Raw genomic sequence first — 13,146 nt, forward strand, 5'->3', positions numbered from 1 at the left:
CGGCGGACTCTTCATGCAACAGGTCCCGGCAAATTGCGTTCAGGAAGTCCGCAACAGAAACCGCTTGTTTTGTAATGTTTCTACTTTTCACAATTACAGTTACAATTACAATTGAAATAAGCACGTACCTTGTCGCAAGGATGCTGGAAAGGTGTCCTCCCACATACAAATATTTCTGGCACCTTATTTCTGACATCTAATCTTAGATTAGTCATCGCTACTTTATCGTCAGTTGTCAGAAAGGGAAGACAGCATCCCGGCGCATAAAGCAAACCGAAAGCGTAAAATGATATTTAAAAGTAATAATAATGATGATCACTAACCTCCTGTGTTATAAGAGATGTTGAAAATGACCTCCTTCAACAGCAATACAACGCGTTTCTTAGGTTCAAGAGATCCTGTCTCTCGTAATTCCCTGACCACTTTTTCTTTGCAAGAATTCGTTTTCACGTAATTATCGTACATAAAAACTCTCTGTTCAAGACTATATTTGTTTAACGACATAAGTTATGAATGAATAACAATTAACACACAATAAAGCACTGGCCATGAGTAGCACATTACAATAACACAGTATAAGCAACAAGCGTACTGATAAACGCAAACAGAAGTGAACATGAACGTACACTTGACGTCTGGTAGCCGACAGTGTTGCTAACCATTTTTCGGCAATGTCCCTACAGACGTAGTCAAAATGTCCCTACAACTGACCAAATGTCCCTACGCCAAGTAAAAACAACACCTCATGAGCATGCAAAACAGAAGATAAAATATACACATTTACTTACCAAATCTTTCTGCTCGGTGCTTCCACAATTAATGAAGGAGCGAATTTCCAATACATGACCCCTCCCCGATTTTTGTAATATTTTGCATACTCACTAACTGAGGCCTCCTAATCACGAATTTGAAGTTAAAATTTGGGGGGTCACGTGTAGAAATTGCAAAATAAGTGAAATTGAGTGGTCCGCGATCGGCACGATTGCTCATTATTTACCGGAAGATTTTGTGTTTCCAATACTTAAAAAACGAAATATACATTCCTGATATTACTACGACCCCAAATTTTAACTATGTTTGCCTATCCTATCCTAACCTAACCTAACCTAACCGTACCTGAATGGTTCGTGGGGCTATCCGTCAATGGTTTGTGGGGCTACCCGTGCATGTTTTTTTCGAGCCCAAATTTTAACTATGTTTGCCTTGCCTAACCTAACCTTACCGGGAATGGTCAGTGGGGCTATTCCTGAATGGTTTTGCGGTAATTGTGATTACGAACCGATAAAAAATATTATTTTCTTAGCACTTTAACGGCAAACGTTCATCATCGAAGACGCCATTTTCTTATCCTGCAATTTTATGATTAATGTACTGTTGCCAAATTTACCTGTAATCAAATCAGTTCTTCTACATCATGATTGTCGCTGTCACATGTAAGCACGTTCTTTGGGCAATATACTGAAATCCATAAGTTTATTAATTAGCCCACAGCCATCCTCCTGCACACTCCACCTAACAATCTGTACAACGTTAACAACTTTTTTACTGTTCTCTTCCGCCATTCTTACACGATCCATGCTCTCCAAGTATGAAATCAACAGTGTGGCAACGCTGTAGACAGGGTAACTAATTTTAATTTGTTCATATCAACAAATATGGCTACCATACTTGTATACGGAGAATCATTGCGAGAATTGAAAAGCTTATTTTACAACTTCTACACGTTAATGAACATTTTTTCCCCCTCACCCCAACATGTTAACTTGAGATAAATAATCACGAATAATTATTTCGTGAGTATAAGACGTAGCATAGAAATTACAGAAGGGTCCGGTATTGTAAATTCTTGCCTTAATGAATAATAGGGGTGTGCTGGACAGAATTTTTTGGGTCGGGACGGGATCGGGACGGTAATTTTTTTAAATCCCGACATTCGGGACTGAAAAATTTGCAATTTCCCGACCAAGTCGGAAAATTTTCTGGACGGGAAATGTTCGAAATTTCCCGAAGCACTGGAAATCTCGAATTTTACAAGTCATTTTCACTTTAAGTGATTGTTTTTGCATTTCTAGAATAAAAACTTACAACTTTCGATAAGTTCCAGAAACTTACAAGGCAGAAAACGTCGAGAATTAACGACTTTTTAAAGTAAAGAATCCAGCACACCCCTAATGAATAACGTTGAGCCGTTTACTGTTGATTATGTTATTTGAAGTCATACATGCTGCTGCTGTGAAGAGATAGATGTTGGTTGGTGATGCTGTATTTCCTGCAGTCTTTAACAATTTTGGTCCCATTTTATTTCCCTTTTTTGTTTTTGTATCACTTAACATTGAAAATATTCTTTCCGTTTCCGCGTTAGAATGCGGCAATGTTAGCACTATTTTCGCGAGAGTGGAAATGTTTTCAAAAGGGAAATTGCCTTGAAAGTTTTTGGTAACCGATAACATGTTCCAAAATTCTGATGGAGATTTGTTAGTTAGTTCTTTTTTCTCCTCCTCGCTAAAGTATCCAGATAAACTAATTCATAAAATGTAATTTACCAAGATTGAAAAAAGTACCTATGTTTTCCCTCATTTGGCAAAATCTGTCCCTACGTTCCTACGTGGGCGAAATTTAGTGAAAAGTCCCTATGCGGAGGGACATGTCCCTACGGTTGGCATCACTGCCGACACGTGCAGTATGAAGCGTCCTCTCGCGGCTGACAACTCACCCAACCCCCGATAAGCTGCAGGCGCTGTCGCGACAACTGAGGATAAAGCAGCGATGATTAATCTAAGATTAGATGTCAGAAATAAGGTGCCAGAAATATTTGTAATTGCGAGGGCACCTTTTTCTGCAATCCTTGCGACAAGTTAAGTGCTTATTTCAATTGTAATTGTAACTGTAATTGTGAAAAGTGGAAACATTAGAAAACAAGCGGTTTCTGTTACGGACTTCCTGTAATGCAATTTGCCGGGACCTGTTGCATGAAGAGTCCGCCGAACGGCCGACACGCTGGCGGTGAACGACTGAAATAACCTCCCTGTAGTACTGTTTATTGATATACTTTTGGTTTGAAATCGGCAAACATTTATTTGCATCTACAATGTGCAATACCGTAAATGTCAACAGTGGTAAACAACTTTGTCGGTGTAGGTTTGGCATGAACATTTTCGGCCTCATCGTTTCATATCGACATTGTTGACCCTTTCTTTATCGACATTGTTGACCATTTCTTTTATCAGAAAGTTTCCGACACAACACGTGACAGATAAACATCAGGTTCTAAGCCTAGTTTCAAGGACCCGATTGTTATGCACATCATGTGAAAAGTCATAAAAAAAGGAATAATTTTGTTTAGTATTTCATAAAAACGAAGAACAAGTTCGTGTAGATATCGAGAATATTTTTTTTTGCCTTGGCAGAGGGTTGACCAATACACCTCCTTTCGCTTTGCACACACACGCACACAAATGACAATTTTGTTGTCCAGAAAAATATGACCGTGAACAGGTTAGCTTCTTGATTTCAGGATTTTAATCCACACAAAAAAGGTCATTACAAAGTCGAGCTCTGCCCCCTCACGCTCCAGTCAAATATTCTGATCCTGACCGAAGTGCGAGCTGAGCTTGATCGAAGCGAACCTTGACCGGACAGATAGATGTGAATTCTTCTATTGATTGATTGATTTAGTTTATTTTACTTCGCGTTTTGTGCCTCTTGGCTAATTTGCGAAGATGAGGATGAGTGATGAAAGGATGAAATTGATGAATGGACATTCACAAACAACCAAGCCCAACCGGGATTCGAACCCGGGACCCTTGGCGTCGCAGCGCTGAATTCTTCTATTTAAAAATCATTCAACAATATTTGACCGCACCGTAAGGGAAGGGTGATCTGAGTGTTACTTGAGTGTAGATGTGAATCATGCTTAATGTGAGTGGCTGTAATGTAAATGCTCATTCCTTCCTGATGCTTACTTGCTCCAGTCCCACGAACTAACACTCAATTACTGTTCACAGTTTCCCTTTTCATGTTGTTATCTTCATATGTGAAATTAATATTCTAAATCTTACTTAAGTGGGATTCTAAGTGTGACTGTTTACTAAAATATAGTGACCTTCTTCCCATCGTGTTTATGTACACTTATTGCCTTAACAATGTGGTCTGGAAAATGTTGGTTGTTGGTCTAGAAAACCTGAGAATGTCAGAGAATTTTGTTTTTACAAAATTGTAGACCCCCCCCCTTTTAAGAACTCACAGGTAAGACTAGTCTATTAACCGCACATGTCAATTATTGACAAATATGTAGAAAGTTGAATTCTGATATTTTGATGAATTCATTATTATGGTAAGATACATGTAGCATTCACAACTTTCTCTAACACTGGAGAAAGTGCAGAAATCATTGATTATTCTAAGTGAATTCATTAGAGTATAACTGAATATAATAATATAATATAATAATGTGTCACAAACTTTGTAAGCGAATACCGAATTAAATTCTGATATTGTTAGATTCCTCTGCTGAATTTTCTACTTCTCAGAATGCTGACTTCAGCACAATGCACAAAACAAGTCACAAAACCTCTCGTGCATCGATATGTTTCCATTTACACATGTACAAATCTGATGTTTCTACAATGTGGAAATAAAATAGTTGCACATTGTGGATTAAATTACAAGTGAAACTTTCAATAACATAATGCATTCTGAGAACCTCATTTTTTCATGTGGCCTGCAAAATGTTCAAAAGATGTTTACACGCACACAATGGAAACAAGACAAAGGATTGATTAGAATGTGTATTTTCCAGTTGGCTTGTATATTCTTGAATCAAACGTTGAATATGAAAATAACACAGATAAATTATTATTTTATGGAAACAAATTATATGTGTGAATCCTGGTCAGATCCAAGCTGAAAGTTCCATGTACCATATCTGGTTCCAAAGATCTAGATCTCCATTTCTCCAGCCATCCCTATCCTAAAGTACATTTACATTAGTATTGCTGTAAGCATGATGAACATGTTTATTGTTCCAAAGAAACTGTACATTGTGATATTTAAATTGTAATGTGTAAATAATTGTTAATCTGGTTATTAACTGCAGTTAACCCATTAACATCCAATTTTTTTTTCTCAGATTTTTTTGTTTAAAAAGTTTGCCTTTGGTCACCTGAGTGTGAATGTTATTACGAGAGAACGAAAATTGTCATAGTTTGTTCATAAAAGCATTTTATTGGCTCATCCACATTTGGGGATCATGGGCAAAAACATATAAATTAGTAACATATTTCACAACTAATTCCCGTTCTCATCTTACATTTAACATACATGAATACATATATGTGTAACATAGATGTACAACAACATTCAATGGTAGTAATTTCAGGGGGGGCATGGGGGCAGTTGCCCCACTACTTTTTGTCAATATTGTCCCCGCACTAGTGGCCGCGATTCGGTTCCAAATCTGGGGGGCAAAGGTGGTATATTTCCCTTTGTAGATAAGGTTTAGCATAGTGCGGAGGCACAACATGAAAAAAGTGGGGGCCACTGCCCCCCCCCCCCCCCTAATCACCACCACTGCCCCGCACTATTCTAAACATTATCTACCAAGGGAAAGTAAACTGTCCTTGACCCACCAAGTTTTGGCACCAAATCGTCATCGCCACTGACAATGATGAACATCACAGATGCATTATTATGAACACGCAGTAATGTTGTAATTACAGAAGTGTTTATTTGATGCACATGTTTAAACAATCAAAATGCTAAGTTTTCGACTGAAATATCTATTTGTGACACACTTCGAAGCAACCGACTTGCAAACCAATATTTCATTTCTTGCACTCTTTGCCAACATTTTTCTTGCAAATTCCACTTTTTCTTTTCTTTCCCTCTTTAGTCCTTTGTATGAGGTGTCCCAATAGGTCTTTTCAAATATTCTACAGAACACATTTTGCTCCTTTATGATAAGATGGTCTCTCTGTGGATGTTGATGTCAATTAAAGAGGTTAGCTGATGATATGCTCGAGCAATCATCCGACGGAAGGTGAGAAGTGACATTTTGCCTTGAACTAATAAATACAGTACATGTCTATTGACCACGACTACGTCAATTGCATTTATTATCAAATAAAAATACCACTTTTCCCCTCAAACATTTGTGTGATATTTCCGAATGGACCAATCAAGCAGGGTCGACTCCACCAATATGCTTGTTATATTTAGAAATTGCTTTTGTTTGGGAATGGCCACATATTTCTTTCTTGGCTTTGACATTTTTTCACTTGCGGAAATAAATGCAGTGTCTGATGATTTCACATCACTTTCACCATGTTGTTGCCTTTCCATGTGATAGCGAGGATCTCTTTGCTAATGTCAAGTCTAAAATCATGTGTACCACGAGGTCCTTTCTTCAGTGTTTTGTCTGTTTTTTTTTTACTGGTAACTTACTCATTCGATTGATGTGAACAGTTCCTGTAACAAAAATTCCCAATTGTTTCAGTTGAAATAGTGTTCACGTCTTCTGGCGGAATTTCCACAATATCTTCATATTCTTCATCTGAATCACTGCCACTAACATCAAAGTCGGGGTCTTCCAAAAGATGTAAAGCTTGATTAAAGATCAGACACATATCCAGACCCATTGTTGCATCTAACACCATTCAACCGAGAAACACCATTGTTGCATTTGTTGCATGTCATTGCGCAACTCTATTTTTATCTCTGGATCAAGCGAACGGAATAAGTCTCTGTGCAAGTATTGACGGAAGATGCCTTCACCAATGGTCGCATGAGAGAGAATGGGATTACATAGAGGGGAGGAAAGCTACTGTAGTTACCAGCCTTCGCAACAGCGTGTACTTCTTTGTTCTGCCCACTAATTCCCCCCCCCCTTTCTCGGCTTTGCTCCAGAGATATCCGGGACAGAATATAGCTGATTTTATGAGAGTTCATTATGCTTACTATGGGGAGGAATATTCATTGAAATAAAACACCAAACTCTTATTGTTACACAAAAGGGAAATTTGCATCCACAGGAAAAAAAAAGGTAAAAGGTAAAGTTTTCCCCTGTGCTTAGCACCATGCCATGAAGGCGTATAGGGGGTGTGGGGTAACGTCCCACACTAGTGTTTTTTTATTACATGGCAATGCCCATGATCCCTAATTGGGGATCATGACAAATTACGCTTTAGTACAAAATGGCGTCTCATATACATAAAGATCTTCATGAGGGTGATATTTAGAAAGAATAAACATGCGCTGTTAAAAAAATCAAAGTTAAAATCTTCATACAATTACATTTACAAATTATTTTTAAAATAGAAAAATTTACTGATGAAAATATTGCATTTTGAACATAACTATATCTATAAATATATTTAAAATGTATGTTTTAACTGTTTTTTAGTTTTGTCATGCTAGAAAAACCTTCAGTGATGTGTCCATGTGTGCGGAAGAAAAAAATTGTCATTATATTATTCTCAGTGAAGCAATATTTGTGTGATCCCCAAACAGGGATCATGGACGTTAGTGGGTTAATATTCTTTATCCTTTATTCTAGGATTTGCTTTCCAAGGTAGAGTCAGTGTCTGTGGGATGTGAACCAAACATCATGCCTTATGATTCTGCCTCAAATGAAGATTTGATTTCTGAAGATGAATCCATGAGCATTGACCATGTAGCTTCAAGTACGGAAGACAGGTAGGTGTATAATCATTCCTTAGCAGGAAAATTGATCAAGAATAATCTGTCATAGGGGAACACTTAAATGCTGTTGGCTGTGGCTTTGTGCTGTTCTTTCCATTGAGCGCAACATCACTTGGATGCTGCCGCCACTGTATCTGCATTTTCTACAAAAGTAAGTTCAAAGTGGGCATGGGGTGGGGCCAGAGCAAGGATTTTTCACATTGTGGGTTCCCTATGATTGAGGATCTGGCTATGGTTCTGTAGGAAAGTGAGAATTATTTCTCTTGTAGTTCACGGTTCTTAGAAGCACATAAACACATTTCTTGATGTAGCATTTTGGGAGAACACATGCCCCCTTCATCACACATTTATTCTCCGTTTGATTATTGTTACAGTTATAACAATGAATCTTGTCAATAATGCTACACTGCTGAAACATAACAATTCAACTGTGGAACAAGCAATGTGCTTTCATTGTAAATATTATTATTATTTTAAATGAAAATGTCTTTGCAAAAGAACACTGGAAGAAATTAAGTAACAAGAATGGCAATATTGACTCACTATGGAATTCTCCTTTTCACAAGTAGGGTAAGCCTACAGAAGACATCAGAACCTTTGCGGAGTGGAGGACGATTTTGAATTGCCTGGTGATATTTAAAATCCATAATTGAAATTTGATGACATCTACATTTAAAATAACAATAATATTTATAAAGAAATCATGTTACTTGTTTCTTAGTTGAGTGGTTATGTTTCAGTAATGTAGCACTATTGACAAGATTCCCTGTATAACTGCTTCTTTTTATTTTTGTTAAATTTACTACATTGTTATAACTGTAACATTAATCAAATAAAGAATAAATGTAGATGAAAGGAGACATTGCATCAAAAAATGTGTTTAAGTGATTCTAAGAACCGTGAACTACAAGAAAAATAACTCCATAATGCAAGTAATATGTACCTACAAAAAAAAAGTTTGAGTATGGAGAATATTTTTTCGTCAAATGCTTAGTAGGTGTTTTAGGAAGCACTTTTAACTAGGGTGGATATCCACCACCCAGTGCATGGAGTCAATTGTAAATGTTGGCAAATTATGATGTTAGGAACAATATATGTGAATTTCATGTTACATGTTTTTGCATAAAATGCTGTATTTGGACCATCTGATTGTTTTTTTGATTAATTGTTTGATTTAATATTTTGCTTTTCTGGCACTTTTGACTAATCAGGAAGATGAAGCGTAAAACTTTAATTTTTCCAAAATTCCACTAATTTTTATTTGATTGTGGCACTTATATTTGCTTCACATCATTTAATCTGTGAAATTCTTATTGAAGGTGACTGAAATAGTGGCTGTTGTGATTTACATTATCAATTTATCAGATTATGAATATTCTAATATAATTTAGCACATTACAATTTCATTATTTCAAAATAACTTCTTAAAGTTTAATAATTTTGAGAAATTAATTTAGTATAAGTTAGGGCTGGCTGGTATCGGTAAGTATCAGTTGATATTTTTGCACCGATACTGGGCAATACCATTGATTTTGAGTCGCTAGAATCACAGCCAAAACCAAAATTTGTTCCTTTTCAAAGGTTTGTTCACCTTTTACAAAAGGTTTGTTCACCTTTTACAACTTATCTTTGGCTTTGAAAATAAAAAAAAATAACTGTACATTTGTTAAATTACCCTGTCATTAGGTTTCCATGAACAGCAAGTATGTGACACAAAGATCCAAACCCATATCAAACTTATGTTCAAATGAAGGGTAACATGAAATTATCCCCATAGGAGTTCGATGCTTCTGTTTAGTTCTCTCTGAAGTCGACCAGGCTTTGTTTGTACAAATGCTGTCTTGTGTAACAATAACCCCTATGAGGTCCCGAAAGCCAGTGATGCACCTGTGGCTAATCCTTTCACTTTCTTTGGTATTTGCGGACATCTCTCTAGAAACTTCCCACAGTCAAAAAGGTCATCACCCATGAAAGTGGTGGACGTGTCTCGGACACAGTGCATAGCATTTTCCTGGAAATTCAAATACCTGGGCTAATCCCCCTTTTACTTTCCAATTTTAGACTTTTGTTTGTCCCGACCTGGATAACTGGATTTTAACAGGCGTGTTTCCGCACAGGGAACGTGATGGCACTTACTTTCTGAAAAGTGTAGTGATGGGTTTGGATTTCCTTCCATGCCAAGCGATAAAATTTATGCATTTATTTTTTTTTAGAAATCATTTGCTGAAAGTATATATATCAAAAGCAAAGTCACGTCAGAATATCACTGTACTGAAGTCAATCACCTGATATAAAAGCAAGCATTTCGTTTACTAATTTTTATTCTCTTTGATAAAGGATAGAAGAAAGAGAGAAGATTGGTTTTACATTACAGCTTTACTGTTAGTTTTAGATGTCCTGTCCGGAGCTGGTAAATCACAAATTAATTATTCTTGCATTCACAGATGATCTAATGTTACTTTGGGAAGAGTGATCCCTTAGTTTTAGAGGAGGTTGAAGAGACATTATCTCATTTTTCAATTATGACACCATTAAGCCTTGTTTCCATGATATGAATGTTACGTTTAGTTTATGTTTTATAATAAAATACATTTCTGCCTTGGTCAGCATATTGAGTTTCTCATTTTTCAACATTAGGGGAGAGGGGGACGACGACAACACCATTGCCTCCCTCTTAGCTTCACTTAATATTTCTCAAATATTTGAAATATCTGACGATTGTCACTGATCTATAAAAAATACTGTACAGTGGAGTTGTATCATTTGTAGGGTTAATTTATTCATCTCCCCTTGTCAGAAATGCTTATGTATGAAATGTAATAATAATATTTGCACACACACACACACACACACACACACACACACATATATATATATATATACACAACGTGATTCGAACAAGTGTTCTCGGGTTACCAGCCAGGTTAAATTGGAGTTAGCTTCCAATGTTTTGAGGGCATACATTGCTCTCATCTTCAGGGAATGTAGAAATGGAGACCAGTGTAGGTTAATATACACGACTATAATGTGGCGGAGTTTGGATTCTGTCTTCCTATTGGCTCTCTCTGGATCCTGGTGTTCTCATTGGCTAGTGTCTTGTTTTTATGGAAGAGTGGGTTCCCGGCGTGACTGAGCTGGAGTCCCACGTCCCTGTTGAGATTTGTGCTTTCCCGTGAAATGGCTATGGCTTCCTTTACCTGTCGGTCCCAGTAACCGGCACATTTGGCTATTATTTTGGTGTCGGCAAATACAATTCTGTGTCCCTCGGTGATGCTGTGTTCCGCAAGTTCTGACTTTTCCGGTTGCAATAATCAGATATTACGTTGATGTTCATTCCGCCGCTGCTCAATGGTGCATCCTGTTTGGCCCACACTCACAGGGTATTCGGTATAATCCTGGAACACAGAGTTCCAGGTCATCTTTGACTGAATGGAGTAGGGCCTTGGTTTTCAATGGCGGCCTCTGAATGGTCTTCACCCTGTGCTTGGCTAGAATTCTCCTTAGGGGCTGTGTTGTGCAGTATTGGTTCTTGTAAGGGCCTCGTCCTCATGTTCGGCTTCTCTTGGCTGTGAAGAATGGGCCACACTTGTCCGTGCTTCGTCTCTGCTGAAATGAAACTGCCTTGTTGATCGCCCTGTTGATATCTCTGATGTGGTATCCATTCTGCTGTATACTGGTTCTGAGGTGAGTGAATTATGATTGTAGATTCTCCTGGTCAGAAACGGTTATTGCCCTGTGGGCTAGAGTATTCAGAACGGCGAGGCATTGTGCTTTGTGATGGAAGCTATTGGCATTTTGGTACAGGTCAGTGTGGGTGGGTTTTCTGTACACACTATGACCGAGGGTGTCATCTGGTTTGCAGCGGATTAGGATGTCCAGGAATGGGATTCAGCCATCTTCTATCTCCATAGTGAACTGGATATATATAGCATTTGTTATTTCAAATTGGAATTATACAAGTATCGGTATAGGTTCAAAGTGGTATCGGCTCAGCCATACAATAAGTACATTTTTTACTGCCAGGAACCTAACAATGCATTTAAGAAATTGCAAATAATATGCATATTATAAAAAATAAAAAAAAATAGTTTGCCTTTATGTAATTTATCTTCCTAGCACATGATTTGAAAGACAGAAGCCTTTAACAATAAACATGCAATGAACATATTACATTTCATATTGTGCCATAGAAGTATGAAATATGGTAGCAGGGTAGGGAAGACCAAAGATCATGGCTGAGGAGTGGCTTCTGCTTATATTTTTCTTTCTATTTTGAAATACTGTGTGGTTACAAACTACTGGACGATTCACACATCTCTTAGAAACGGCACAAAACAAGTTTCCTTTTGGGCTGTCACATTCTACCTCAATGACAGTGTGGGTGTTCTCAGATCCCCATATCTGGACATTGTGCCTATTGACTTTTCCAGATAAATGAAATGTCACTTCATCACTCATGATGATTCGTTCCAACAAACCCCCATCCTCTTCGATCTTGCCCATCAAATTCTCTCAAAACACAAGCCTCTTTGCTGGATCATCAGGCTGTAGTTTTTGTACCAGTTGCAGTTTGTATGGAAAAACTTCAATCGCTTCCGTAGAATCTTCCTCACTGTTGATGTTTGTATCTGCAACTGCTGACTGGCTCTCCACACTGATTTCTGAGGGCTCCGTGTGAAACTTTCACAGACTCTGTTGACGATCTCTTCACTTACATTTGGCCTCCCTGCGCGTCCTTTTCCTTTATCGCAAAATTGTTCAAACCACCTATAAAATAATGAGGGGGGGGGGGGGAGCACAATGTTTAAATTGCCGTGTAAATGCCTGTCGAACAGCAACAACACTGTCTCTTCGTGCATATTCAATCACACACCAGCTACAATCGGTTGGCAGCGCAGTCATTTCTCCACTAGGAAAAAGTAGAAAAATGAAAACAAATTAAAATCACATGACAACTTCGAAAACTTCAAACTTCCCTCTTTCAAGTGACACTAAGATAGTTTATTGATGTTCAGTATTAGTGAAAATATAGCCTTATGAAATCATCCAATAATTTGTTGTCACACTGTATAATACAATCTTGCAACACCTGCCACAAATACAGTTAGCACCTATGAAGCACACTTCCACCATTACAGTGGTAAATGATGATAATTAAAATTCCTAGAGAAATATTGCAAAGGAAAAAGGCACTGATTTGCATCTTTGATTCAAGCTCAAGTTGTAAACCTAGAATTTTTCTCATTAATGAAATATTTTCTTCAGGTAAAGTTGCACAAGTGATAGAACAATCTGTAAATACATTTACATGTTTCAAGCAATAAATGAATTCTTAAGTGTTTATTCATCCACTACTCAAACTGGAAAATTCTCGGTGTGGGTTTTTGTTCGAGCCTTGGGTATAGGCTGTTGGAGGTTGTGCTTTACGAAAAATTTTCCTAGTTGAGA

The 13,146-nt window shown here is 37.6% G+C and overlaps 1 protein-coding gene across 3 annotated transcripts in view; it reads left to right on the plus strand.

Moving 5' to 3' along the window:
* The window catches only part of LOC145990861 (uncharacterized), a 94,038-nt gene that overhangs the window by 61,151 nt on the left and 19,741 nt on the right, over positions 1 to 13,146 (plus strand). For all 3 annotated transcript variants that reach the window (XM_083126302.1, XM_083126303.1, XM_083126304.1), the window contains exon 4: positions 7,553 to 7,692. In XM_083126302.1, coding sequence (XP_082982428.1) covers positions 7,553 to 7,692 — 140 coding nt within the window. The remainder of the gene's footprint in view (positions 1 to 7,552; positions 7,693 to 13,146) is intronic.

Source organism: Lepisma saccharinum, chromosome 8 (assembly GCF_977018435.1).
Source record: "Lepisma saccharinum chromosome 8, izLepSacc3.1, whole genome shotgun sequence".
NCBI lineage: Eukaryota > Metazoa > Arthropoda > Insecta > Zygentoma > Lepismatidae > Lepisma > Lepisma saccharinum.